Here is a 27,553-nt window from a genome sequence, read left to right as displayed (position 1 = left end):
TATGGCGTGTGTGCCACCAGTGGTCCGCAAGCTTGGTTTAATGATACCATCGTTTGGCTTTCTAAATGGAATAAATACTCTAAATTTAACCCAAAACTTGAAGAAGAATAACACGTTATCTCCTATATTGCCATGGTTCTCAAACTGTGGTACGCAAGCTTCCTCTGGTGGTAATTGGAGGAAAATCAGAAATACTAGATGTATATACTCTCTCTCTCTCTATATATATATACAAATATATACATACTAATTGTATTCCTTTCTATTTGCCTTAAAATTGGGTATTTTGTTTAAATAGAATAAAAAAGAGTTGTATCCTTTGATATTGTGAAAATATTAATAATATTTTTTTTGCCAATTTATCTCCCACAGTGTGTAGAAAATAAGTAAAAAGTTGCAATAGATTAAATAATAATAATAATAATACTAATAATTAGTCAAAAGAAAGACGAAAGTCAAAGTGATGGATCAATTCATCGTACATTTTCTATTTCTGTTTCCGTGTCACCGCAGTCGTTTGTCACTGTGACGGGGGGCGTTAAGGTCAAGATTTGACCGCGCGCAGGATTACTGATGAACATTCATGATGGAACTGAAAATGAACTCGCACTCGCTGAGAGGTTGTTTGAAGTCTCTTAACGCGTCTGCTCCACCTGCTCACGCTCTCTCTCCTCCAGTCTGAGAGAGAGAGACGGTGACATTTGTTCTGCACCTCTTTAAATAAATAGTGACAGGAAAAGCAGACTGAATGAAAATGACCTGAGTCTGTTTGTATTTTTCCAGCATAATTACGTTATCTGTATTATTTTCTCTCCCTGAATCGCGATTAATCGCAGAAATGCAATAGTTAATCTAAATTAATCACATTTTTTTTTAATTAGAAAGTTTATTATTCTATTACTTTGCAAATCCCAAAAGGTTTTTAGTCCCCATTACCACTGTAAAGCACAGGTGTCAAACTAGCTGCTCGCTATTTAATATCATGTTATAATGTGAACTCCTCTTCGATTCAATTATGAATTATTCAATTATCAGTCATAATTATCACTTTATGAACTGTTTTACAGTTTTCCACGTGTTGTCATTCACCAATTTGTCTCTTTCGGATATGAATAGATTGGTTTTGCATCATAAATATGTTTATATATTGTTAAGCACACATCATTCAAGCACCTTTACTTTGAAATTCTGTGGAATACGTCATGAATTACTCTATTGTGATATCATGATGAAATATTGGATTATATTGTCACAATATAGTGTCTTGATTAGGAGGTAAATGGATGTAAAGAAAGTCACTTTATGAATTTGAATTTTTGGATTATTTCTAATCAAATGAAGTGCTTACCTAAATTCTGAGTTTGGGTAAAACTATATTTGCTTTAGAATGCGATATCATCTAAAACGTTCCAGTTTAGTTGCGTTTCATACAGGCTGTATTTTACAGCTTTTAAACGAGTTTAAGAGAATCTGCAAAAGTTTTGTAGTATTTTATCCACATGGAATCAGCGTTTTAAACTTCTAAAATGATATCTTTGGAAATCATTGACATTGTTACAGCGCCACACACAGGCCTGGCATACACACATACTACAGCATTTTGGGGGATTTTCGTGTGCAAGAAGATTATTTGTTGAAATGATGCTATGTTTACGGAAAACTTTTTTATAAATTAAATCAAAAGGTTTTGTTTCCGGTTAGATTCTAAGACCTGAGTGTTGGACAGATGAAGAGGAAATGATTTGGGGTTTGTAACGGAAAGGCACCAAATCCCCCGTTGCCTCCCCGGGTGCAGATAAGTGCTGCCCACCGCTCCTGCGTCCAGTTTCTGTGATTGTGTTCACTAATGGTGTGTAAAAAAAGGACTCGAATTCACTGATGTTCGTGCGACAATAACTCATTCTTATGAATGAACCGTGGCTGCAGCGTTAACTTATTATATTGTGTAAACAGTATAAACTGATACAGGTGGTTTGATTGTGTGACACACGTCTCTCGGCAGCTGCAGCTTCACTTATTTACTTCTTTCTCTCGCTGACAAAGCCAGATGATCTGCAGTCTGCTTCTCAGAGTCATCGTGTACATAAGCACTCAAAGTCTGGCCCTTTAATTCATCACGATTACTGCGCTGACGCTGATGGCTCCGTTTATTTGGACAACTTTCTATTGTGTTTTCACAGAGTAATAAACTTAAATCATAGATATTTGTCTAGTTTTTGTGTGCGTGTGTGTGTGATTCCCGTAACTCTGCTTTTATTGTTGCTCAATTGGGGGGAAAATAAGACCCAAAAGTGCCCTTACGGGTTTGAAACTGACGCACTGCCTTTTCATTTTCATTGGCTGTTGAAGTGAAGCGATAATGTCCTTTGGATTGGGATAAATGTTTATATTTTTCTTTCATTCCCGGCCACTTGGTCTTCTTTACAAGCGTTCCTTGAGTCTCTGTCCGTCCCTCTCCCGCTCCCAGTCTGCTTTTATTTCAGTTAGCCGCTCCCACTTTTCTGCCACCCATGACTTTTTCCCCCTGAAAAAGAGCATATTTTCTCCTTTTAAGGAAGGTTGAACTTGCTCGGACCCAAACTGGATGAAGTCAAATATATCATCCTCACAAAGGAGAGGAAGGCAGATGTTTTTATTAGGGTCTGGCTGGAAGACGTTTTCTTAATGCTGCCATTAGGGGCTTGAGTCAGGGTGGGAGGAGGAGGAGGGAGAGGAGAGGAGGAGGAAGGGTCCCAGTGAGGTTTTGAAATTCTCCTGGGTGTAAATGTAACAGGAAGAGGGTCAATGAGGCACATTTCCAGAGAAGTAGAGGTCAGCGTTTCCCAGTTTGTTAATTTATTACCTCCGCCAGAGAGGGTTACGCTTATTTTAGCACATTTGTTTGTGTGCAGCATCATTTAAAACGTTTTTACAGGAATGTAGCGAGAAATGATCACTCGGTGTGTTTTTAAATGGTTGTTAAGCTTCCGAGATTGAGGAATGTTTTCACACCTTGCCGGGAATCGAGTGGCATTGTTGGAGGTTTATTCTCTTTCAGTGGTATCTTTAGTTTTTAAACAGATTTTGCAAGCTCTGTTTGAAATAAACAAGCAGTGTTCATTTTGACAGCAAATCTGGATTTAGTTTTAGTTATAGCCTTACTATACTAAAACTAAAATAGCATTTAGTTTTAGTCATATTTTCTGAGGTGTTTTGAAAAACAGCTAGCATTTCAGACAAGCCACTTTTCTAATTTCTTAATGTCCTAAGTGCCTGAGCCAAGCCATTTGGACTTGAGAAGTAAAGTAACACAACAGTAAAATAAAAACGAAACACTAAGTCTTGCCCAGGAGCTAGTTGCTTGTTGCTAAGAAGCTAGTTGTTAAGAAACTAGCTGCTATAGTTGCTCACAATCTAAGAAGCTAGCTACTTGTGAGACTAGCAATGCTCGCAGGCAAAGAAAGACTTTACATTTTTTGTCTTTCATGAGTTTGAAGATACGACAAGGAAGAAATAAACAGCATATAACATAATGCAACTTAATTTAACTGATTCATAACATTAGCAATTGGGCTATCATCTGGTTTAAAGTGCATTTTTGATCAATGCACTTTTTTTGCTACAACATTATTGATAAAGCATAATAGATCATAATATTTTCCAAACTTTTTATATTGGGATCCAATTTTTTGAACATGATAATTATGACAATTTGTGCACACTCTAAGGTTTCTGACCATTTTTACTGCCAATTCTGCACCTAATATTGTTTTTAAATGAATAGACCAGCCATTGCCTCTGCATATTTATTTGGTGAACTGCACTTAACTGTTTTAGATTCAAATCAATTATAATCCAGAGATTTCAGATTATTCATGCCCTAGGTCTCTTGCCGCTTAGCAGTAAGTGCCCTAAAATTATTCCTGAAAAAGTCCACAAATGAGAGGGACGTCTGGAAAAATAACATTATCTAAGTTGGCCTTTCATGAGTCACATGCCACAATCATTTAGAACTCAAGGAAGACAGTAATGTTTTTGTACTAGTCTGTGATGTTTTTAAAAAAATAATCTGTCTATTGAAACCTCACTTATTATCACCACTTTCAGTGAGAAAGAGATGAGCTATTTTGGAAAGCACAGATCCTGAAACCTTTTAAATGATAAACACAAAATATGAAAACGGCATAATTGATATTTTATGCTATTTAATAAACTTAATAACCATAAACCAAAAGCGAATGACTCATTTCAGGAAAAGACTGTTTTCTCTCACAGTGTTGATGGTTTTTCTGGCAGTTTTTTTTTTTTAAGCGATTTATTGATAGTGAAATGTCTCAAGACTGAATTAAGAGCCATCATGGGACATTAAAAGTTAGTCTTTAAAGAGAGCGAAGAGAGTGAAGTTTTGTTTGTTTAGTTGTATAGATTTAGCAGGACTCTGCTGCGGGTTGTGTCTATTGATGGCTCACTGCGTCATAAAATGCCTCTAAGGTTATTGACTCTCTTAGCTATAAGCTCTTCGGGTGATCAGTTTCAAAGGTGCGCCTAGAAATCAGTTGCTCAAAAGAAAAAGAAGCACAAAAAGGCAAGAGAGAAGAGCACAGTGCGAGTGAGTCCCTCCAGTATTTTTTCATGACTTGTGCTGATGAAATGAAAACTTCACTTCTTCTTGGTTGGACAGAACTCCTTGGTTGGATTAACCCTCATACATAATATTAACCTGATTCACTCAGCTGACACTCGGCAGCGACTCGGACTATGGTGATAACATGCTTCAGTGAATGTGTGAGTTTTACTAACTGCTCAGAATCTGGTCCTCCTCACACAGAATCAGCCTAACGCTCACTTCGACAGTCACAGCGTCTGACCCGCAGTCATCTGATGTTATCACTGTTTCGACTTCGACTTGGGACACAATTTAAAACCAGATGGTATCGGCAGTAAATTGGTTATTTTGTATCAATGAAGACAAGAAGTTAACATGAAGAGGCGACCAAAGAGTTGATGCTGTTTTAAAACATAAAATAATTATTATAACATGAGGAGAATTCTAAAATGAGAGCTACTCAAATTAATCAAACCTCAAGCAAACAATACACATGTTCCTTGTGTAAATAAACAGATAGAGGTAGATCTCACAATTTCTAGCATTAAGTAATAATACAATTAATACTGTCCTTCCTGATGTAACCGTCCCATTTATCCAGGCTTGGTACTAGCACAAGGAGACCCTGTGATTGGGGTCAATATAAAATGTGCAATTAACATTGAGCAAGGGGTTACACACCCCTCACCTCAGGGACTCAAATTGGACTCAACCCTTTGATCACCAGCCTAGTTCCCTTTCACCTTGGCTATGGGATGCCCAATGATACCAATGATACAATTAATACAAACCTGTATTAATTGGTACAAAAATACCATATGACTTTCAAAAAGCCACAAACTAAACAACAAAAGGAACACAGCAGCTCTGAGGGTCAACTGTGTAAGAAATAGTGACTTCTAATGCTGAGACATCAGATTGTAACAAATGCAGGACTCCCCAATTCCAAGAACTAGGAAGGATGTCCTTCTTCATCTTTTCTGCACACTCTGGTTTGTCTATTCTGGCTTGTGTAGAAACAAGGTTGTTTAAATCAATTCAAATGCTAACATATCAGATATTACATTCTCTTGTAACATATATTTGGCAGTCATCAGCATAAAAATGGAACGGCATGCCATGTTTCCGAAAGAAAGAGCCCGGGGAAGCGGATAAATTGAGAACAGGAGGGGCCTGAGGATGGAACCCTGTGGCACACCGCAAGGGGAGAGGGCTAATCCTCACACAGCAGCTTCTATCGGCCAAATAATAATACTTTGATACCCACGTAGTGCTCCATATGAGAGTGGAGGATACTGTGATCCACTGTATCACACACAGCAGTCATGTCTAAAAGCAAAAGAATGACAACATTTCCAACGTCAGTGGTCAGAAGAATGTAATTAAAGTCCTTAAAAGAGCAGATTCAATACTGTGCAGTGTTATAAAACTTCAAAAATACTATTTAGGTCCAGGAAAGCTGCCAACTGAATGTGAACTATTTTCTTTTGGAGTTTTGAAAGGATTGGGAGCTTAGAAATCAGCCTAAAATGTTTAAGTGCGGTGGTATTAAGGAACTCGGAATGTTTAATTCCCAGAAAATCCCCCACCAAAGCTGCACCATCCTGCGTCGCATGTATAGACAAGAGTGATGCACACAGACACCTTTTAATGAATTGATGTCTCTGCTCCACTGGTGGTACGTCACCATGGTCTAATTAGAGCTCCTTGATTTACATGATAATTTGACATGAAGTCAACTTTCATAATGTCCTATCATTTCCCGCTTTTGCTCTTAGCCCGCGGGGCTCACGGTGCTGCACCTTGACCACTGTTGATTAGCTTCACAGTTAATTACATTCTCTCTCCTGCTTACAGAGATATTTACCTGTGAAATACTCTAAATGACTGCAGTCTGAGGGCCCACGGCTTTCAGAGGTGCCTTCAGACATGGATTTTTTTGCTGCTGATTGACTCGTTCCAGCATTTGGAGGAAAATTACAAGGTCTCACCTTGACGTCTTTGCGGCAAGGATAAGTTTTCTGAGATAAATGAGGCTTTAATTGCCTCAGAAAATAAGCAGCAGCCTTGCTCTGCTGAACCAATGTCTCTCTTATTGTTGTCTATAGCCTGTTTGGTTTCTATTAAATTGGATCACACATTGTAACCAAACCTTTCAGAAGTTGTGTGTGTTTTCCATTAGGGCTGACCAAATAATCTTTTTTTTTTTTTTCCAATTAACAACAGAGCGCTGTAGCAAATTGCAAAAGCAGAATTTAATCATTCAGTTGTTCAATGTGTTTTTATGCCAAATGCCAAACTTTAGAAAGTTAATATTTTTCATGGATCTCATGTGATAATGTTACGTCTATTTTAAATCTATAAAACATTGAAGTCTTGGTCGGAAGAATAAGGTGGTGCATTAAAGAGCGCAAGTAGCTGTTGATGTGTGGTCGTATTTCTTTGCTTATTTCCTTGTCTTTTCTTGTGGTTATATTTGCTTGTTACACTCATTTTCCTCTTTGGTTCATTTCTATTTTTCATGGAGGGATGTTCTGAGTCACATGACTTCGAGACCTTATCCTTCATTCGCTCAATCTGTTCTTCTACCTCCTTCAAATGTAAAAAAACAAATGGCTGTAATCTGTCTTCTAAGGGAGTTTGACAGTAAGTAAGCTCATACAATAATGGTCTCCTCTTGTCTCCAGGTCCAAGGATCTGATCAAGGAAGCCATCTTGGACAACGACTTCATGAAGAACCTGGAGCTGTCGCAGATCCAGGAGATCGTGGACTGCATGTACCCTGTGGAGTATGGAAAAGACAGCTGCATCATCAAGGAGGGCGACGTGGGCTCGCTGGTCTACGTCATGGAAGGTAAACAAAAAAAAACGCCGATAGAAGAAGACATAAAATAGGTCTATAATTACTTATTAAAAACATTTGAACAGGATTAACAGGTTTGCTTCTGCAGACCTCGTCCTGTCAACGATGGAAAAAGGGAATGAAAGGGCATTATTAATGGATGCCTTCAGGGCAAAGATCTAAAGCTGTGCCAGTCATTTATGTCCCACTGGGTTTTTTTTTGCCTCCCTCATGTGTCATCTTTTTAGACGTAAAGCTCCACCATGTGGGTTTTCCTTCCGTGGGTTTTTCAGAGCAGTAACTACGGCCGTGATGCGGCTGTGATTCTGAAATAAAGACGGTCATTGGCCCTGACAATCGACTTCACCCCCAGAGAAAATCGCCTGTGTAATACAATCGAGCATCAAATAGAGGTGAAACTTTTCGATTCACAAACATAAAAACAAACGGCAGTGTCGAAAATATGGAATTTTATAAATCAATCATTGCTCTATTCCTCTTGACATATAATTGCGTGACTCTAATGAGGTTTACAAAAAAAATTCAAACAACACTAATGGAGAAACAGAACTTAGAGGCAATATTACTGTAATTTGTTGGTTGACATTTAAAGGTTGAAATTTGGTACCGGAAAAAAAATGCTGATATTGATCGCTGCTCCTGTTGTTTCATGTCGCCCGCCCTCTTTTTTTTAAAATCATTATAAGGCTGCCACAACATTTCCAGGACGCCTGATTCGGCTTCAAATATTTTGAAGAAAGTCTATGATAAACATTCAGATGATATTTACCGAACTCGGAGAGACTAATGTGTGACTGCTCTTGGCTTCCTTCAGGCAGCGGCGGACAGGACTCCAGAGACAGACAGCGTTTGTTTAGATGCCAGTAAAAATGTTATGGCTTCTCTCTCTGTCTTCATCTGCTCTTTAGTGAGTGACTGGGTCTGAATTCAAAATGCTTTCTGTTGTAGTCCTTCCTACAACTGTGACTTTAAAGGTTATTTCATTAGGGACTTTAAGTCTCGCTTCAGTGCACCAGCACAGTTTTGTTTTGAAATCCTTGAAAGTTTGTGAATTTGAAAACAGCCCTAAATAGAAATTTATATTTAGGTAAATGTCTCTCTTGTTTGTTACGACGCCACCTACTGTGACGCCTGGGAAATGAAACTCCAAAGACAATTACAGAAGACTAACTTTGACTTGACCAAGATCCCAAGGACAATTACTTGTCCAGATGCAGAGCGTGCTGCAAATCCATAACAGTGGACGCCGTGGGCGAAGCGGCTATAGCAAGTTGCCCTCCTATCTTAAGCCGTGTCATTTCTTGAATTTGAGGGAATTGATCCCTGGAAAGTCTTTGAATTTGGTGTCGACCAAGGTGTGGGAACCCTGTGTAAGGGATTTCTTTTGTTTTGGAGAAAAAGACGAGTAAAGATAGAGTTAGACAAATAAAAATAAAAGCAGAGAAGTCAATTCAGACCTCAAACTTTGTTTTGGTGCTAGCAGTCGTTGCACCATTTTGGTCCAGTCTGATATACTGAAGACAGATTTATGACTGTTGGAAATATGTTAGGGTTAAACATCAAACAAGGTTCTTAAAGGTACAGTAGGCATGTATTTACTTTATATTTATTTAACCAAAGATAAAAGTAATTGAGTGCAATATAAAGTGCTTGTTTCTGCCTCCAACATCTAAAAAGGGTGAGTTTTGAGGTGTGATTTAAAGGATGGGAAGAGAGTTCCAGAGATGTGGAGCTGCACGGCTGAAGGATCTTGACTCCATGGAGGATAAATGGGCTGGAGGAGCAGTAGTGAGAGGCACGAATGAGTGATGGTGAGCGTATATGGGATGGTGTGTAGATGTGGAGGAGGAGTTGTGAAGGTGTCGGGTTATGGAGAGCTTTGAAGGTCAGAAGGAGGATCTTAAAGTCGATGTGATGTTTGACATATGGAGCCAGTGCATCCGCTGGGCGTTCTGGTGATGGTTCTAGTAGCAGTGTGTGTTCTGGACCAGCGACAAGAGTTTTTTTTGGAGTTATTGATCCATAGTTTTGTAATAGCCTTTCAGTTTAATGTAAATGAAGTGAGAGTCGGTTCTCCACCTCTAGGCTTATCCATCACAGTAGACTTTAACCAATCACAGCATAGTTTATTTAGACAGCGAGCGCTCCTGTTGGCTGTTTTACTACAATTGCTGTGCATACAGGTCCCTCCAGTGGAGTGTTCGCTACTGGGGCTGAACGATTTTGAATAAATGTCTCATTGTGATTGCAAGATGATTCGCAATGTCAGAGGGAATGGTAATTTTTACATTATTATTCTCATTTTCATTCAGAAAAACCACATGTAAAATGATGAAACTGTGTGATATTTGTGCAGATCTGTGAGAAACAAAGGTGTTCTCTTCAGTGTGTAGAATAAGATGTGCATAGATCAAGACAGTAATTCATCTAAAATGATTAATTGTTCAGCACTAATCGCTACATCGTTGACAACAACTGCCTACACTGCAAAGAAACCTCAAGAAAGCCAGTTGGACACTGTACGTTTGTTGATTATTAAATTGTGCTGTCATGGTACTGACTTTATTCGTACAACACAAAATTGTCACGCTAGTCATAATTTTAGGCCTGCAACAATTATTTTCATAATCCATTCATATGTTGACACTTTTCTCAATGAATATGTTGAATGTTGATCAGTTTTTCCCAAACTTCAAAAATAATCATGTCCTCAAATGTGTTGTTTTGTCCACAAACCAAAATTGTAAGTTTTAATGATTTCTTTGTCATATGAGCAAAGAAACCACAAAATTTAAGGTGAAAAAAATCTGAAAACCTGTTATAATTAGTATTAAAAATCACTCAAACTAAAAAAAAAACTACTAAATCTGCACTTATACCCCTGATATACGAAATAAAGAAAAACACACCTGTGCAGTGCATGGAGAGAGAAAAAAAGTCATTTTACTGCTCCTTTAGTTTTGTGTACAATTATTAAAGCTGAGCAGAATTAAATCACAAAGGGAAGATTTTATGAAAATTACAGCGCAGAGACGCGGCTCACGTCTCAGCTTCAGGGGCCGGCGTGACGGGAACACACTCGCCGCTGCCACAGGTGCCGTCGGCGCAGCAGCCGACAGTCAGTGACTGACTAAAAAGCAGAGGGGACGTGTGAAGGAACAGCTGTTCGTAGTGGATGATACGTTTCCAAATTAGAGCACGCTTTGCTTCCCCCGAGGACATCTGTCACACATTGTATTGTCCAACTGCCGGACAGACTTTAATAGGCTGTAAACGGAGCCAAAGTCGGTGAAGAAGTGCGGTTTTCTGTCACTTGATGTATAGTACACTACTGAACCTTTGTGGGAAACAGTGTTTTCATCTGCAAGTTGAAAACACTTTTGGCAACTTCCTGTCTACAGTTTATGACGGATCAATCCGCATTTTTAGTAATGGTTAGATGATCATGTTTCCATTAAATGTTGCAAAGAATCTGCCCACTGATGATGTCACAAAAAATTTTAACATTTTCAAGAAAACCCCTGTCTCTTACAATGGACAGATTTGAACAAAATTTGGTGTGTGTAAACCATATAAACCAGGGGCCTCAAACTCACGGCCCCCCGGTCAATGTCCTGTCGCCCTTCACCCATCAAGATATTTCTATACATTCAACATTTAATTGTATATAGTCTTGTGATTACAGTTGTCTACACGTTATTTTGATTTAATGTTTGGATTGGATTTCTGTCTGTAAATATTTTTATATAGTTATTTTTTTAAATAACAGTTTTTTTTAACTTGAGCAACCCCCAGCCTCCTCCTGACCAGACTAGAAGTTCACCGGCCCTCAGCTCATTTTGAGTTTGAGGCTCCTGATATTTTTTTTTGGGCATCAATTTAAATGTAATATTAGAAGTCCCATTTAACGAGTTCATATATGTATGTAGGATGAGTATTTTCATGCTTTTGTAACATGATAGCAGCTATGAGAAGGTAAAGGTCAATCCGTCTTCTGGATCCAGTGGATAAATATGTGAAAATCTCAGGTTCCACTTTGTAAAACACAGATGACATCGTGTTTAAATCTTGGCCAAACTTTTTAAACATTCATTACCTGGTGGATTTTCCTCAAAATGGCGAGAGCATCTGAGAATTTTACAATATGATTATTATTAGGGTCATAACTTTAACCCTGCGGGGGTTGGAGCTCTTGTGGTTAATCAAGAGTTTGGTTAAGTCGTGTGGGAACATAATTTTTAGTTCCTCTTGCTTTTTATCTCTTAAAAAGTATGTTGTTTTTTTTACCTGTGTCCGTCTGTTGGTTAGTTTATTTGCAGGTTTCTGGCAGAAAATACTCGGCTTTTAAATTAACTTTTTTGGAAGAAAACCATTCATTTTTGTGGTTGCAGATCCAGATAAGGTTGTGGATGAAAACGGGAATGCCAGACAAATGTGCCTCACTGGCTTTCACTCTTGTTTTGGGAACGGAGATAATAAGAAGTGTTTCAGCTGGAAAATTAAACTCTCACACCCAGTTTTTTTCTCCCAAAGATACAGTAGATGTGACCTGTCGGCTGCACAGGGAAGTCAGACATGTAAAGCGGTTCACATGGAACTGCCATGATGCAAATTGAATTCAAAACACAGCTGTGGACGTAGAAAATGGACATTCTGTTTCCCATTAGTAAGTAAGTAAGTGAGTGAGTAAAGCTTTATTTGTATAGCACCTTTAAAAACAGCAATTTACAAAGTGCTTTCACATACATAAATACAAATACACAGAAAAGGAAGAAAGCAATGAGATGAAAGGATAAAAAGATAAAAAGAGATACAAATAAATAAAGGCATGATTGTAGAAGAAGTGACTGCTCATGCTGAGCGAGCGTCACGCTCGCTGACACGATGAACGGGTTCCTCTCGAGTGCAACAGCAAGAGGAGAAAACAAGGATACAAAATGTGCGAGAGACATCATTTGTTGAGGGACTTTGTGTAAAACACTATGAGGTAGAGATGTGGTTTTAATCCAGCAGTGGTCATATTTCAGTCCTCAGTGTAGGCGTCAATATTAACTCACAAAATGACCGTGTTACTGTCTGTTTACACCCTCGTCCGTCTGTCCCTCGCCTGTCATCTTATCCCCAGCTCTCCGTGGACATTGACATCGTTTTGCATATAAGGGACATTTTTTTTAGATCTGAGCAAACTCATTACAGCGTGTGACTGACAGGATGTGGGACTCTCGGATCAGATCGTTGGCTACATCATTTCCCTAACAAATGACATGTTCACAGCTCAGGCGGCGAAGTGCATTTTCCTACACTGAAACACTGCGGGCTAATTATTAACGGTGTCATCATGTCATCATACAACAAGGGATGGAGCTGTGTGCGATTCTACCACAATGAGAAGGCAACAAGTTGTTGTTAGAGGTAGACCAGTTCATCGGGGCTGAGTATTAGGTAAATTGACTGTATATGGAATTAGATTTGTGTCAATTGTATTTGCCACACAATCAAAATACACAAATTGCAAATAAAACATCGATTTAATCATTCAATTTGTTGGAAAATAGACATTTTTGCAATGAGTGGAACTCTTTTGCGTTTGCGCTCCCTCACTTGTCCTTTGTGCCGTGGTTTTTTGTTTGCGATTCTGACCATGGGCGGGGCTTAGGAAGCGGCCTGCTGAATGGCTGCTGTGTTTGTCACGGGTTGACTACTTCCCGTTTGCTCAGTTCATAAAGTGAAAAAAGTGTTGACACAAATCTAATTGCATACATTTACACATTTTTCTTTTTCTGAAACTTGATAAATTCCGATCCTAAAACCAAATGATTATTAGACAAAATACAGAGCAAGTCTGGTTGTTGTTTTTTCACACTTTTCTCGATGGACCCCACCATGAACATTCATCCATCCATTCTTTATCCTCACTGTTGTAAAAACACTGTGTTTACACTGTGAAAGAGACGGGTAATTACTCATACGTCCACAGGGGGTGATAGAGGTTCCACAAAATATTCAGCTGGACTTTAATGCAGACATTTTTATTTATTTATTTATTTATTTATTTATTTATCTATACACTGTATGCCTTCCCTGTCGCAGCTCTCCCATTTATCGGGGCTTGGCACCGGCACAGTGAGACCCAGATTGGGTGCCTTGCTCAAGGGTTATCACAGAACTTGAAACAGCACCCATTCAGTCACAAGCCAACCTTAACTTCTATAGTTCTAGTGGTGAATTGTCATTGTTGGGACAATTGATAGACTTTTTGAAACTGAGGTCACAAATCACAAATAGAATAAAACTGAATTTTGTTTTGCCCTACATGTCTACATGCAACATATAGCTGTAATTTCTACAAGTACCACTTTTTATATATATGTAAGAAATAAAAGAATAATACATATTCTGATTGCTCACACCTCAAAATATATGCGGTAATAAAATAATTTATTACCCGCAGTGAGAAACTAAGACTGATATTTTAGAGACGACCACTGCCTCAGTTGCCGTTGCACCTGATAATTAAAGATCAGATAAGATTAGAGAGGATCCTGGCACCGACTGGTCTGCCGCTTTAATGAAGCGTCGGTCGTCATCGCCGCTGTCGTGATGAATATTTCTTGTGCTGTTGTTGTCGTCGTGTCTGCCGGGCTTTACCTGAGACCGGGGGTCACCTGAAAATACTAATTGTAACTGATACGAGCGCTCATATCCTCGTGGAGAGGAGATGAGCTCCTCTGATCGGCCGCGTGGTCCACACAGAGCCGTGCAGGTGGTTAATGAAGATAATAGTCGGTATAATCACACCCAATTACTATCAAGTATTTCACAAACAGCAACACCTCCTGCAATTTAACATCACCGTCGTCATTCGGCTTAATCTAATCAAAGTGTGCATGCCAATACAAATGGGTCGCTCAGGTTATTCTACCTCACCTGTCCTATTCAGAAACATGTTGATGATACTGAGAATGAGCTTGTTTAAATAGAGCATCAAGAGCAGAGTGAGTGTAGTACATGGACGTGTAAAGAGCTCGTAATTAGTTTGGACTCAAAAATCTATAGTGAGCGTTGCACCTGATAATTAAAGTCAGCTGGGCATTTAAATGATTCCAGTATCACGTTCGTTAGGGACCTGGGCAGCAAAGCAATTGTTTTTCCCCCTCAGTGCTATTTAATCCAAATCCCCATTAGGGATAAACAGTTCATCGTTTTTCAAATCAGAATTGCAACGTGAATTAACCACAAAATTATTCATTTCAAAATGAATAATTTTGGTCATTTGAGAACATCTGAACTGTCCTCCAACTCCAAATTAACCCCCAAATATGACCCATAGGCACCGCCCCCAGCAGTTGGAGATTTACAGTTGAATCCAACTAAGGCCATAGTCTGACTAAGACAGGCAAATGGACAACTTGCCAAGTCTGAGTATACATTCAGAGGGGAAAATCGAGTTATTGACCGGGTACAGCTGACTCCACCTCCATAGGTGGCGCTGTATCTCACCATAAGCTAGTGTGTATTGACTCAGTTTGCTGTTGACCTTTACAAATTAGATGGAACGTGGCTCTTGTGGTTGCTCCCTCTATACTTCTGCTTCCGGGTCAAAGACCGGGGAGGAAATTCCGGTGCGTGTGCAGAACGCCAAGTCCAACTAAGCGTATACGTGCAGGAATAATCAGACTATGAATCCCATTATCTAGGTATGTTAGTCTGACTAAGACTAGCTCAATTTTAATTGGACTAAGGTGTTTACATTCTGTGGAGTGGATTCATCATTATTTTACGCTGAATGAAAGAAACAAAAGGAGAGAGCATGACTGTTTGATTGACTGTCAGAAATATGCTTTTGTTTTAGAAAATTTGATGTGGTAAAGGGATACAGCTGTCTGCTCTCACTGTACTTTCATATTGGATTGGATTAGATTTGTCTTTATTCTCTTCTATACTATTCTATTTTCTGGCTCTGAATTTATAGTTAAGATTAGATTGAATAACTAGGATAATTAACTATCACAACAGAAATGGAGCTTTTCATGCAGAAAAATTTTATTATTAGGGCCACATGTCAAATTGTTTTTTGAAAGAAAGTAAAAAAAATAAAACAGCATGAATTTTGGGATTAAAATTGGAATTCTTAGATTATTGTCAGAAAATTGGAATTCTGAGATTAAAATCAAAAAGTTGGTATTCTGAGATTAAAGTCAGAATTTTGAGATTAAAGTCAAAATTCTGAGATTAAAATCAGAACGTCATATTTCTGAGATTAAAAAATTAGAATTTTGAGATTAAAGTCAAAATTCTGATTTTAATCTCAGAATTCATGCTGTTTTATATTTATTTTTTCTTTTACACGTGGCTCTAATAGTCTTCTGCACGTCTGAGAGAAAAACAACCCAGAGTTTAAGAATATTGAGAATAATATACATATCAACAACATATTTACATATGTACAACGTAGACAACTACAGAGGTAAAGAAAAAACAATCTAGAATAATGAAATACAGTATAAAAAGTACATTGTTAGTTTAATTAAGTGTCCATGTTAGGAGAAGTGTGTGTGTGGAAGCAAAGCCGACTCACTACTGTGAGTCATCTTTAAATCCCAGGCACTCGCAGCTCCTTGACAGTTTCTTTGACAGGTTACCATATTCAGTGATGCACTGAAGACAGTTCTCTTCAGGTGGGGATAGATATTCAGGAGATTTGAGAATACACCCAGGATTTGGCATTTTTTCTCTCCACACAAATTGGACACCACTCCAATTACTCCGCTCAAACTCGGGCGAATAAAATATTCTGATGGGAGACCTTTAAGTTTAAGAGGGACTTACAATGCATCCTTTAACACCTGAAGACAAACAAGGTGCCGCTCGGAGGCAAACACTGTCGTGAAATTAACATTTTCCTCACTCATTGTCCCTTTTTGTTCCTGCTGCTTTTTATCCACATGTGCCTCGGAATAACAATGAATAACAATGTTTACACACAACAGCAACAGCAACAGTTTCTCTCCGTTAAGAGAGACACCTGATTGTTACATTTTGACTCGCGATGAATTGACACTCGACCGTGCGCTTGACAGCAAGCGCCTGCATCAGCCCTCGTCTGTTTACGCGTGTGTCTGATTCAAATGTAAACATCAGTGGAGGACGAGATGCACGAGTGTCTGTTTGCGTTTAATTTCATGGCCTGTTCATCCCTGTGATAATCCCCTTTAGATTGTACTCTCTGTCTCTCTCGCCCTCTTACAGGTTGATTAAAACCTGACATGAAGGCACGATATGAAAATTTTATGTCAAGATAATTGAGATACACAACATTGGTAGGAATTGTATTCGTTTTTGTGCCCTTTGAGACGAACCATGTCATTTTCGTAGAGGTTCCAATAAAGAACATACGCTGTAACACATTGACATTAACACACAGTCACGTACATATTAGTATGATAATGGCAAAAAAAAGGCTTGAATTGCAAGTAAAAAATAAATAAAATAGTTTCTACATTACTGATTGGATACATATTTTAAATATCTATGAGTCACTGGGTCCTGGAATGACTAAATGTGAGTCACTGATTTGAAATATTAACAATTATTATTCAACATTATCCCAATAATGGACATTAATTGTGACCGATGTTTGACAATTCTACAGCCATCAAATCAAAATAAATCCAGGCAGCCTCATGATCTTGTTGTTGTCAGAGGGTTGATTACTTTGGAGGGTATTTTTTTATTTTTTTTACATGCGTCAGAATCTGTCAGCAGCAACCGGTGTGGACTTTTTTTGATTGGCAAAAAAGACACTACAGTGAGAGTGAATGGGTGCGTAAAACCTGTCGTGTAAAGCAGCTTTGAGTCATCAGATCTAGAAATATGATGAATGCAGACCATTTAAAATGTTCTTCTAGTCATTCCTTCCTCACTGACTGCAACATCTGAAGAGCTCCTCACTTTTTGGTGTAAAATGTATTGGATTGCAAACAGTGGCTACTTCATGTCAGATTTCAATAACGCAGCATGAAAGCAGGCTTCCAGCAGATCAGACAGAGATCTGACCACTTTCCTGAACCATCTCCCGCGTGAGCATGTGAAGTTCAGACTCTTCAGAGTGAGAGAGAGAGATGCTCTCTGCTCTGACCAATGAGGCAGAGTAAAGAGAGATGGTCTTCTCTCATCCACAGCCGAGTGTGGAGATGTAATCGAAGGGATCATCTAAGGGTGACTCACTGTCATAGGTGTGAAAGGACAGAATCTGCGAGGCAAATTAAAGGAGCACTATCTTCACTTCCGCTTTCTGTTACATCTCCACTCTCATCTCCATCTCGACGACGGGAGCCGCCGCCGTCAGTAACCGCGGGGATGATCTTTGGGATCATATATATATTTGCATATCAATAAGGTGATATGAACATTTGCGGAAGCGTTGTGTTACAGATATGTGAGAGAGCCACTGCACTGCATTGTTGCCTGGCAACTTAACTAATGCAGAACCTGAAATTGTTGCTGCTGCCGCTGCTGCTGTCAGAGTAGTATCATGGGAAAGAGGCTCAGCAAAGTACAATGTTCAGACGCAGAGAATTCAGTGTGTAGCCAACATTGGATGCAACAACTGCTGTGTATTATATGTTGACCTGACTGCAGAGACGGCCGATTGAAGGCGAATAATGAAGTCGTAACCCGAGGCGGAGGCTCAGAGTCGCTGTGTGCGCTGGGAGGGCATCGCCAAAGACCTCCATTTCAAGTACTCTGTGGTGAAAATTGGATTTATCAGTTGTGCGTGTTCATTCAGCCACTTATGTAACGTGACGTGAGGGCTCATTATGAGCAGGAGCCTGGCTCTCATATGACTGGTCCTCTTCATGGCTATCAGCTCTCATGATAACTTTAATGAAGCTCTTAGTGGAGCTTTATTAAGGCGTCGCCAGAGGTCTTGAACTCGGGGCCCGTGGGTCACATATGGCCCTTCAGTCCACTTCACGTGGCCCCACACTTAAATCTTTGTTTTTTATTGTGAATTATGTATCATTACTGATCCAAACAAACATTTTTATTCTATTGATTTGACTGGCCCCTCCTCATCAGAATGAAGCTCATGTGGCCCCATTGGACTTTGAGGCCCTGGCATAAAAGGTGGGAGGTATTATGGTAATATTTTGTTAATCGTCTTCGGCCAATTAGGATTTATTAATACGGCAGTTATTACTTGACACATTTTTGTTCTCAGAAACTCACTTTAAATGTTAAGTGTCAGTTTAAATGAGTTCTTTATTTGACAAAGATTTCAGCCATAAAAGAAAATCCATATCGGATGATCTATACTTAAAGATATGAGTTGTTTTCATTGTGATAGAATAATTAAGCCCTTGCCATTTTCCAATTAGATGTTTCAAAATTGCCAATTTCAGTTTGAAAATGATTATTTATTTTGCCATAAACTGGAATTACTCTCTTTACTTGATAACCATCTTGGCCATAACTGAAAAGCCCTGTGTCGTGATACAAAAACACATACTGTCAATAAAAATAGACCTGCAGTACCCTCCAAGGCCCACTAGTGGGCCACAACCCACTCATTGGGAAGCACTGGCTTTAAAGAATCAGTCAAAAAAGAAGAAAAACATCTTGTTATTAAATGTAATGCATTTATAATGAAGTTCCTCTGGACTAAAATGTCACATACGGATGTGTATTAATCAACTCGCACTGATGGAAATCTGTGTCGCATACAGTATGTCATTCTTCACATTCATTTAAGAGGATATTGATATTGTTGCCGTGGATATTCAGGTAGAAGAAATTGATCATCGAGACAGAGCCTGCAAAGTCTCTCGCAATTGGATTTGCGAATTAAAGCTGAAATAATAAGCCGTGAATTAACCAGATGCAAATCCTGTATGGATCCGCGCTCCGTCATTCAGGAATGGAATGGAAAGCGGTGAAAGGGAAGGAAAACGTGAGAAAATGACGATGTGATGCATCTCAAAAGGGGAGTTTATCCCTAATGAAATGGATTTGAAATTAATAAATGGCAGGAAGTGATCCTCCGTAGAGTCGACACAGTTCAGGGCAGGTGTCGGTTTTTAAGAAGGTGGGTGAACATTCACCTGATCAGAAATACCTCCACCAGGAAGCATATGAGTTCACCCATTTATGTGCAAATGGTGATGTACGCGTGTGTGGCACACTAATAATCCCAGTCCAACGAAATACTCCTCCTCCTCCTCCTCTCTGCTCTGTGTCTTTTGTATCTCGCTTTCATTCTGTCTCACGTGCACTCGTTCAAGTTATCCATTCAGAAATGCTCAGAGACGAGACCAAAGCTTTATCGCTCCCCTTCACATTCTACGGACTCTGACCCCAATCTGTTGTCATGTCATCGTCCTCCTCCTCCACTTGCCCCTCACCTGCTCTGTCCTCCTACTGTCTGCAGTCTGTTCATCTTATCTCCTTCTGATTTCTTTCACTGCTTTTTTTCCCATCCTCCTCTGCAATTAGCGTGACAGGGCCTTTGTCTTTTTTTTTCTTCTTCTCCCACTGAACCCTAAAATAAGAATTGATTTCCCCGTCTTCGCTCCACACGGGCCAGTGAATTCAGGAAAAAACTGTGTCACAAATGAGTAATTTGTGAATGATCACTGAGCCTTTTTCTCCTTTGTTGCTCACCCAGGGGTTTGAGGAATCCTCACCTGGGACGTAGTGTGTGTAGACAGACATGGGCGGTTAAACAAAGGCGGAGACAGACTAAGGCTCAATCTCATTTGCTTCTATACCACCCAGCTCAAACGCTCCAATTTGCAGGTGTCGGTGTAGTTTGTCTCAGTTCTTCTTGAGGTGGACAGGTGTTAAGTTTATCAGGTCCTTTTGTGAAGCTACAACCAGTAGCAATGTTCCAAGATATGCAAGAGGTACAAGTCAAACTCTCTTATCCCCTGAATTAGCACTTTCAGGTTGTTTGCACTCTCAGGCACTGAAGACATTGTCTTGTCCATGATAGTGACCTAAAAAGATGTTAAATGTCCAGCAAATACATGAAGACGCACTATGTTCTTCCAGGTGTGAGTTTGTAAAGAAGTCTTCTTACTGCTTTGGTCCAGACTGAAATGCCTCAGTCGGACTTAATTAATGACAAAGCCCAAGAAGTCCATATTATCCAGAGAATGAACCCTATAATGTCTTTGATCCCTTGACATTTACAGTAGTAGCAGCACAAGCAGGTGTTTTACTAATTCAGCGAAATATCTCAGCATCAATTTAATTGCAGGAAACTTTTCCCAGAATATTTTTCCTTACAACCTATAAATCACCTCTTGACATTTTCTGCTGCACTTCTCATTCATTTATTCACCTTCTACCAAACTTTATCCTCCACATGAGCGCTGCGGGGGCTGCTGGTGCCAATCACAGCTGACATAGGGGCGAAAGGCGGAGTACACCTACGCTCAATCGAGAGTGTCCAATTAGCCTAATCCACAAATCTCCATGTTTTTGTACTGTGGGAAGAAAGCGGAGAACCCAGAGAAAAGCCACGCACACACGGGGAGAACATGTAAACATGCAGAGAGGCTCTTGCTCCAACCGGACAACAAACCCTGGTCTTGAGTGCTAACCACTATGCCAACCATGTGGCCTCTACAGCACTAGATAACTATTAATTGATTTGTCATAAAATGCATGTTGCTCTCCAGCATAGTTTGTGTCACAGGGTCAAAAAAATTGTCTGCAAAACAACTCTAAGACAAGAGCAGCTGTAGATTGCAATCTGTGCTATTTTGCACTTTAGCTCCAACCCTCTAAATCCTCATACTTTATTTATAGGGTGTTGTATGAAAAATAAATGTGTGTCAAAATATGACTAATGCATCTTTACACCTTTATGTTGATGATATAACTAGTTTATGTATAGTTTCTGAATGTGTGCAGGCAGTGTTGGGCACCACGTAGCTGCTCAAACCGATGCTAAATGTTGATGTAAAAACAGAAAAGAAGAAATGTTCTTTTGAGAATCAGACCCGTGTCTTAATGTGATTAGTAAAGGTCATTAAAAAAACAAAAACTAAGCCTTTAAAATGAGGTCGGGCGTGACACGTGCTAAATATTTAAGCACATTAATCTAGCTAGCTAGCTGCTAGCATGACCGCAGACTTTTACTCTTTTTGCTTAGTTGTGCTTTCGTCTAATTCAAGTGTCCGACACTGACAGGACCCGAAGCCACCCTAAAAACCCCTGAAATGATCTCCACACATCTGTGTCGACACAGCGAGCTCCACTGAAACAAGAGCGCCTCATGCTAATCTGTATTCTGCTGCTGTTGCCGTCTATTTACTCAGACTATGTCCCGCCTTTAATCAAACTAAAAGCTACACTTTGTGCACATGATTCGGATGCTAACTGCTAATTACACCACTGTGATTTGGTCTGTGAATATGAAAGGATCATTTTCACTGCCCCCCCCCCGCATCAGCTTGTCAGCATGAGAGCCATAATTGGAGTTTGATGAGTAGCCGAGTAGCAGCGCTTAAACCAAGTCCTATTACTATGTTTTAATGAAAATGGAGGTGTAGCGGAGCTTAAGGCAAGGGAATCGAACTGTCAAGTCCTTTTACGCAGGGAACGAAGGTGGCCTTCGAAGAGGAGACGTATGTTACAGTGGGAGGTTTTGCCCATATCTCATATTCGTCTTCAAGGCTAAATGAGGTGAAAATGATGAAACCATCAGCCGAGAGCACTGATATGTGTTTCTAGGATTTATACATCACACTAGGGCTGAAACAATTACTTGATTAAGTGATTATTAATTGATGACTAAATTAATCGTCAACTATTTTTTTTATAAATTATTAATTGTTTTGAGGGTTTCTGATTTTTCACCTTCTTAAATGTGAATTTTTTTCTGGTTTCTTTGCTCCATATAACAAAGATATTAAGACTAGAATAATTTTGGTTTTGTGGACAAAACAAGACACCATAATTTCCATCATTTTACACCATTTTTCTGTCATTTTCTACTGGATTAATTGAGAGATTAATCGTTAGTTTCAGCCTGGAATCACTTGTGCTTTAACTGCGGTGTAGTTTTCCAGAACCGGAAATACTTTTTTAAATTCGGGGGGGTATTATCATGATGATCTAATGACATTATCATTCATTATTTCAAACAGTGAATTTTGCAGTGTTAAAGTAACTCTGAAACAGTGTTGAATTTCACCCCTTTATTGTTTAATCTAACTCTTTTAGTGTAACTTTAACAGTGAAAATGTAAACTCTAACACCGTGCTTGAGTATATTTGGTAGGGATGGGACATTTTTATTTCCGATACCGATATCACAAACTCGATTATCTACCGATATCAGTAACAAATATTGTTCTCCCAAAAAGAATAAATAAAAAGCCCAAACATGACTTCGACTAAAATGCTTTTGCTGATTTTTATTTACATTTTTACACTCTGATTTTTGCATTATAATGGATTTTACATTTTTATCTGTTGGATATCCGATTCAGTGACTTTGACTGATACCGATACTGATTCCTGTCGCTAATAGATGTTAAATTGACTTTCTTAGTTTGACTGTAACACAAATTGACAGTGCACCTCCAGCATCAGGTGTCTTTTTCCTCCCCTCACTGCATCTTCCTCCCCTCTGCGTCTCTCCCACACACCTTCTTCTTCTTACTTGTCCTTGCATTTATTTTTCATCCCTGTTCTTTTGTTCTCATAATAAATATAGAGACACTTTACCAAATCTGTTCTGACATCAGCGATCACAAATCCAACCCACGGAGCGCGGCTTACAAATAAAAGTGTCTGTCGGCTCCTGTCAGGTTAAAAGGGAACAGTGGCAGCAGTGGAAGTGATTTCAATACACGGATAAAAGCTCGACGTTGTGGCGCCTTCACGCGTCAGATATGTATAAAAGCTGAGGGAAGTTTTGAGACAAAAGGCCCGACACCGTGACCACAATCAAAGTGATTTCCTGAGTTTTCCTTGCGTATCTGTGAGCTGTGCATCACTTGCTTTGTTGAAATATTTACTGCGACAACACGAGCATCACCTGATTCCCGAGCTGTAATCCTGAAGCCGCAGAAGGCCACACAGGCTGCTCCGCAGGTTTTCTGTCAGAGCTGATAAGGGTCAACAAGCATTCGTCTTGGGGAAGGTGCAGACGTGCCGCGCCGTGAGACATGAGGAGAAAGAGAGGGAGCAAAGACTCAGGGCAGACATCAAACTGTCTTTCTGTGTGCGCTGCTATCTTTTCTTCTGTCAAAGACGAGGTCTGGAGTGACTTGAGCTTTTGTAGAGAATCCGATCGCTGCCGCCGTTGCCTGTGGAAACGTGACTAACAAGGAGAGAGAGTGTGCTCGGCTTGGTTCGTCTGGGCTGAGGCAATTGAGTTTCTTGTATGACAAGCTGTAAACAAACATTAATATTCTGGTGTAATACCTGTTAGTGATTGCTCAATACCACTTTTTGTGAATGATACCGACATCACAACCGTGAGCATCGACACGGGATGTCAGTATCCACCAATATTGGCTATAAAATGTATTAGTGGATGTCAGCCAACACGCCAAGGTCCCCCGATATGACTTATGACTAAAAGAGTAGAATAATCTGCTGCATCCTGGACTTTCATGCTTGTGCCCTCTTTAAATATTATTTTTTATGTTTTTTTTTGCAAAATAAAGAAAATGTATATTTACATCTATTGTGACATGAGTTTGCAAAAATGTTACATAAGAGAATAAATGAGCGCTGCATTTAGGCACAGGGGGAAAAAGTGATATATATTTTGGCTTATGGGATATGAGCAAAAAGTCTAATATCATGCATGCCTGGTATCAATATCATCCTTATACACATGAAATACTGTCAAAATATTAATAATACATCCAAATTCAATGAAATATTGTCCTATACAGTGTGCCGATATATCACTTTTAAGACGCCAAGTATCAATTTTTTTAATGACGTTATAAATCAACATTAAACTTTTTGTGGATTAGCATAAATAAAATAAATTGACATTTCTGTCCACTAGATGGTGCCAAATGCTGTTGTGTGAGTTTATCGCAGTATATGATTTCGCAAACACTCAGTATGTCACCATTATTGAAACCACCAAAGTGAAGTATAAGCCATAGGTCACAGATGCATTCATGCTGGCGTGTTTACCACCGAGCCATAACTGCCAAGTTCAAAAACTGTTTCAATTGACTTTTCACTTAGCGTTTTTGTTCTTGTTTTCTTTTAGATTGAAGTAAATCCAGGCAGCTGAGTGGGAGTTTATACAATGTGATAAGGTTTTTTGATATATAAGTGATTTTCTTTTATACCAGAACTGGGCCGATACTGATACTGATCTTACCTCCGTGATGATGTAATTAAGTGGGTGTAGTGTCGGGCCCGTGGCGTTTTAAAAAAGGTTGTTAGTAAAATCAGAAGTAGCCCTCAGCTGTTGCACCCTGCTGCTGTTCGCTCAACATGCAGAGCACCGACGGCGCCGACGCGGCGGTAACCACTCACTGTCTGGAAATGTATTAACATTAACACGTCTTTCAATCAAATGCCACGGTCGACTCCCTCTGTCCATGTTTTTGGCAGCCGCTCATCATCCTGCTGTGTGCGTTGTTTTTGAACAGATAAAACAGGGAAACAAGGACTGACTTTGTGTCTCTCAGTGTCAGGGTGAACTTGAAGGTGCACCAAACAGACTCCTGTGCGGTGACTGCTGCAGACACGCAGCCGCCGTGACACTTTTACACAAAGGCATGAAGCACATGATAGACACTGGGTATAGAATAGAATAGAATAGAATAGAATAGAATAGAATAGAATAGAGAGGAATGGGGCTGCACAACTAAGACTTTCCCCCTTTTTTTAGGTTTCTTTGCAGGGCAGGAATTTGTTGCCGTGATGGAGAAGCTATCACTTCACCAGAGGGACCTGTTTTTTTTTCTCTCTCCGTCAGATCACTTGATTTACAAAGTACTGAAAGGTTATTATAGAAAAATTAAACAATAATACCAAAAAAAAAGAAGTAAACATCCTGCCTGTTGTGCCTTGATTAACAACTCGATGGTTTAAGTTCATCTCCGCCTCTCTTTGTGTTTATCCTTGTGGTTTCAGCTCACATCCGTGTTTTTCTTAAACTCAAGGGTTTGTTTTGTTTTATTTTTTGTCGTCTCAGTGTTGTCGCTCGCTCCCGCTGAACGACCGCAGTCCTCATCAGTGAACACGGTCACAGCTTCTTTTTTTTTCTGAACAAGGTCTTTTTAAATAAATAAAAAAATTTAATTCAATTAAAAAAAAAAAAAAACCCACAATTAATGACCCTCTTATACGGAAACAACAGTTTTGACCCTTTTTGAATTCCATTGAATTTGAATGATGTGCTGAAGCGCTACATTCATCATGAGGAATATTAGTTTTCTTATCCCCCCCACACTCACCGTGTTGATTCATGTGTCTTATCTCGCTTAACCGCAGCTATGAATATTTTACTTGGGTTGTTTCTTTATTTATTTGTGTCTGGCGAGTCATTGTGTCCATTTAAAAAGCGAGGTGAACGAGGAGACGACCGTTTCAGGGCTGTTTTTCACTCAAACCTTTGAATGGGCTGCAATTTCAGATATTGTGGCTCTCAAACCACATCTCCGCGGAAATAAATATAAAAAAATAATGAGCAGATGGTGATATATTTATTTTTTAAAACCCTGGAATTCTCTGAACCCATTTCCGTCCCCCGTCGAATTGATCCCACGCTCGACTCAAAGAGCTTCCAGTGTCGCTCTCCTCTTCTCTCGTGGCTTTTTCTGCCACAAAATCATTCAAACTGTCAAACAGAACGTGACTCATAACACCTTAAACCTTCAGCGACAGACGTATTTTGTGTTTTGTGTTTTTTTGGGAGCAGGATGAAACAATGCTCTGCTCGAACCGTCTGGGTGAATCTGAAGAACAAGACCCTCCAGGATGAGATGTTTAGTTGATCCTCTATGGGACAGTAAACTCCCTCACATCCTGTTTCTTGATGTCCACTTTGTGCTACTTAAAAAGCCAACGTCAAATCTGAGCCTGGGTCAAGAGGAGGAGGAAGGGTTTTGCTGCGTCCCGTGCAAAGATTAATAAAAGTCAAATATGTTTATGGACGTCTCAGTGATGGACTCCAGAAACTGATTTATCTTTAATCTGATCAATGTTTGGCTTTTGTCTGAGGCTCTGTTTGGACTGCAGCCCAAATCACAATCTGATCTTCCAGATGAACTGTTCACATGATAAGTGATCAGATCCACCATCTGCGTGTGTCCATATTAACATTGTCTAGTTTTGTCTTCCACGTGGATTTTTGTAGTTACAGGCCACGCCCCCTAAAAAACAATAACAAAATAAACATAATTGATTTTCATTTTTTTTTAAAAAAAACAATCAGAGACAGATCTGTAGCTGCGCACAAGAAAATCCCATGTGGGCTGCAGTCAAACTGGAAGTCTACGTCTATTCTTATATACAGATTATAATTTGCGACTGATCTTTCTTACAGAGATTATCATAATTGTCAAAACTCTCTGTTTCTAAATGTTCAGAACAAGAACTCAGAGTTTTCAAACTTGAATGTCGCCAGTAGTGTATCAGGTGTTGGTGTGCTGTGAGTGTGGACTCACTCAGGTGTCTTTTTATCTCTGTGTGAATCCTCGCACGGCAGTTTTTTCGGATTTGGAATGCAGCCAGAATCCCATCAGATCTGGAGCCAGGGGGGAAGTCTGCTCCGAGGTCTGTCCTGATGCCCCCGAGATGTGCAGCGCACCATACTGTGTGCATTCAAATGAGTTTTATTTTCTATTAACACAGCGACACGTCCTCGGGGGGAAGGAGACACGCTGTGATACATTGACAGTGAAAAACCCTAATGACAGTTAGCAATGTAAAGGAATTACTGTGGGCTTTTGAATTTCCTCTGTTCTCCCTTTATCACATTTTAAATTTGCCCTGGGCGAAACACAGCCCTCCGCCGCTGTGAGATGTAAATGCTACGCTCGCGTATCAGACTGTGCCTGTGCTGTTACCGGAGTACGGCTTAAACCGCGCCTGTGTGCGAGGGGAAAT

At 39.6% G+C, this 27,553-nt stretch overlaps 1 protein-coding gene across 1 annotated transcript in view; it reads left to right on the top strand.

Annotated features, from left to right (window-relative positions):
• LOC122765832 (cGMP-dependent protein kinase 1-like) overlaps positions 1-27,553 on the top strand; it is an 87,047-nt gene that overhangs the window by 5,138 nt on the left and 54,356 nt on the right. Inside the window, exon 2 of the mRNA XM_044020269.1 lies at positions 7,273-7,439. Coding sequence (XP_043876204.1) covers positions 7,273-7,439 — 167 coding nt within the window. The remainder of the gene's footprint in view (positions 1-7,272; positions 7,440-27,553) is intronic.

The sequence above is a fragment of the Solea senegalensis genome, linkage group LG3 (assembly GCF_019176455.1).
Source record: "Solea senegalensis isolate Sse05_10M linkage group LG3, IFAPA_SoseM_1, whole genome shotgun sequence".
Classification (NCBI taxonomy): domain Eukaryota; kingdom Metazoa; phylum Chordata; class Actinopteri; order Pleuronectiformes; family Soleidae; genus Solea; species Solea senegalensis.
Note: the sequence above shows the minus strand (reverse complement) of the source record. Positions and strands in the feature narration are given on the sequence as shown.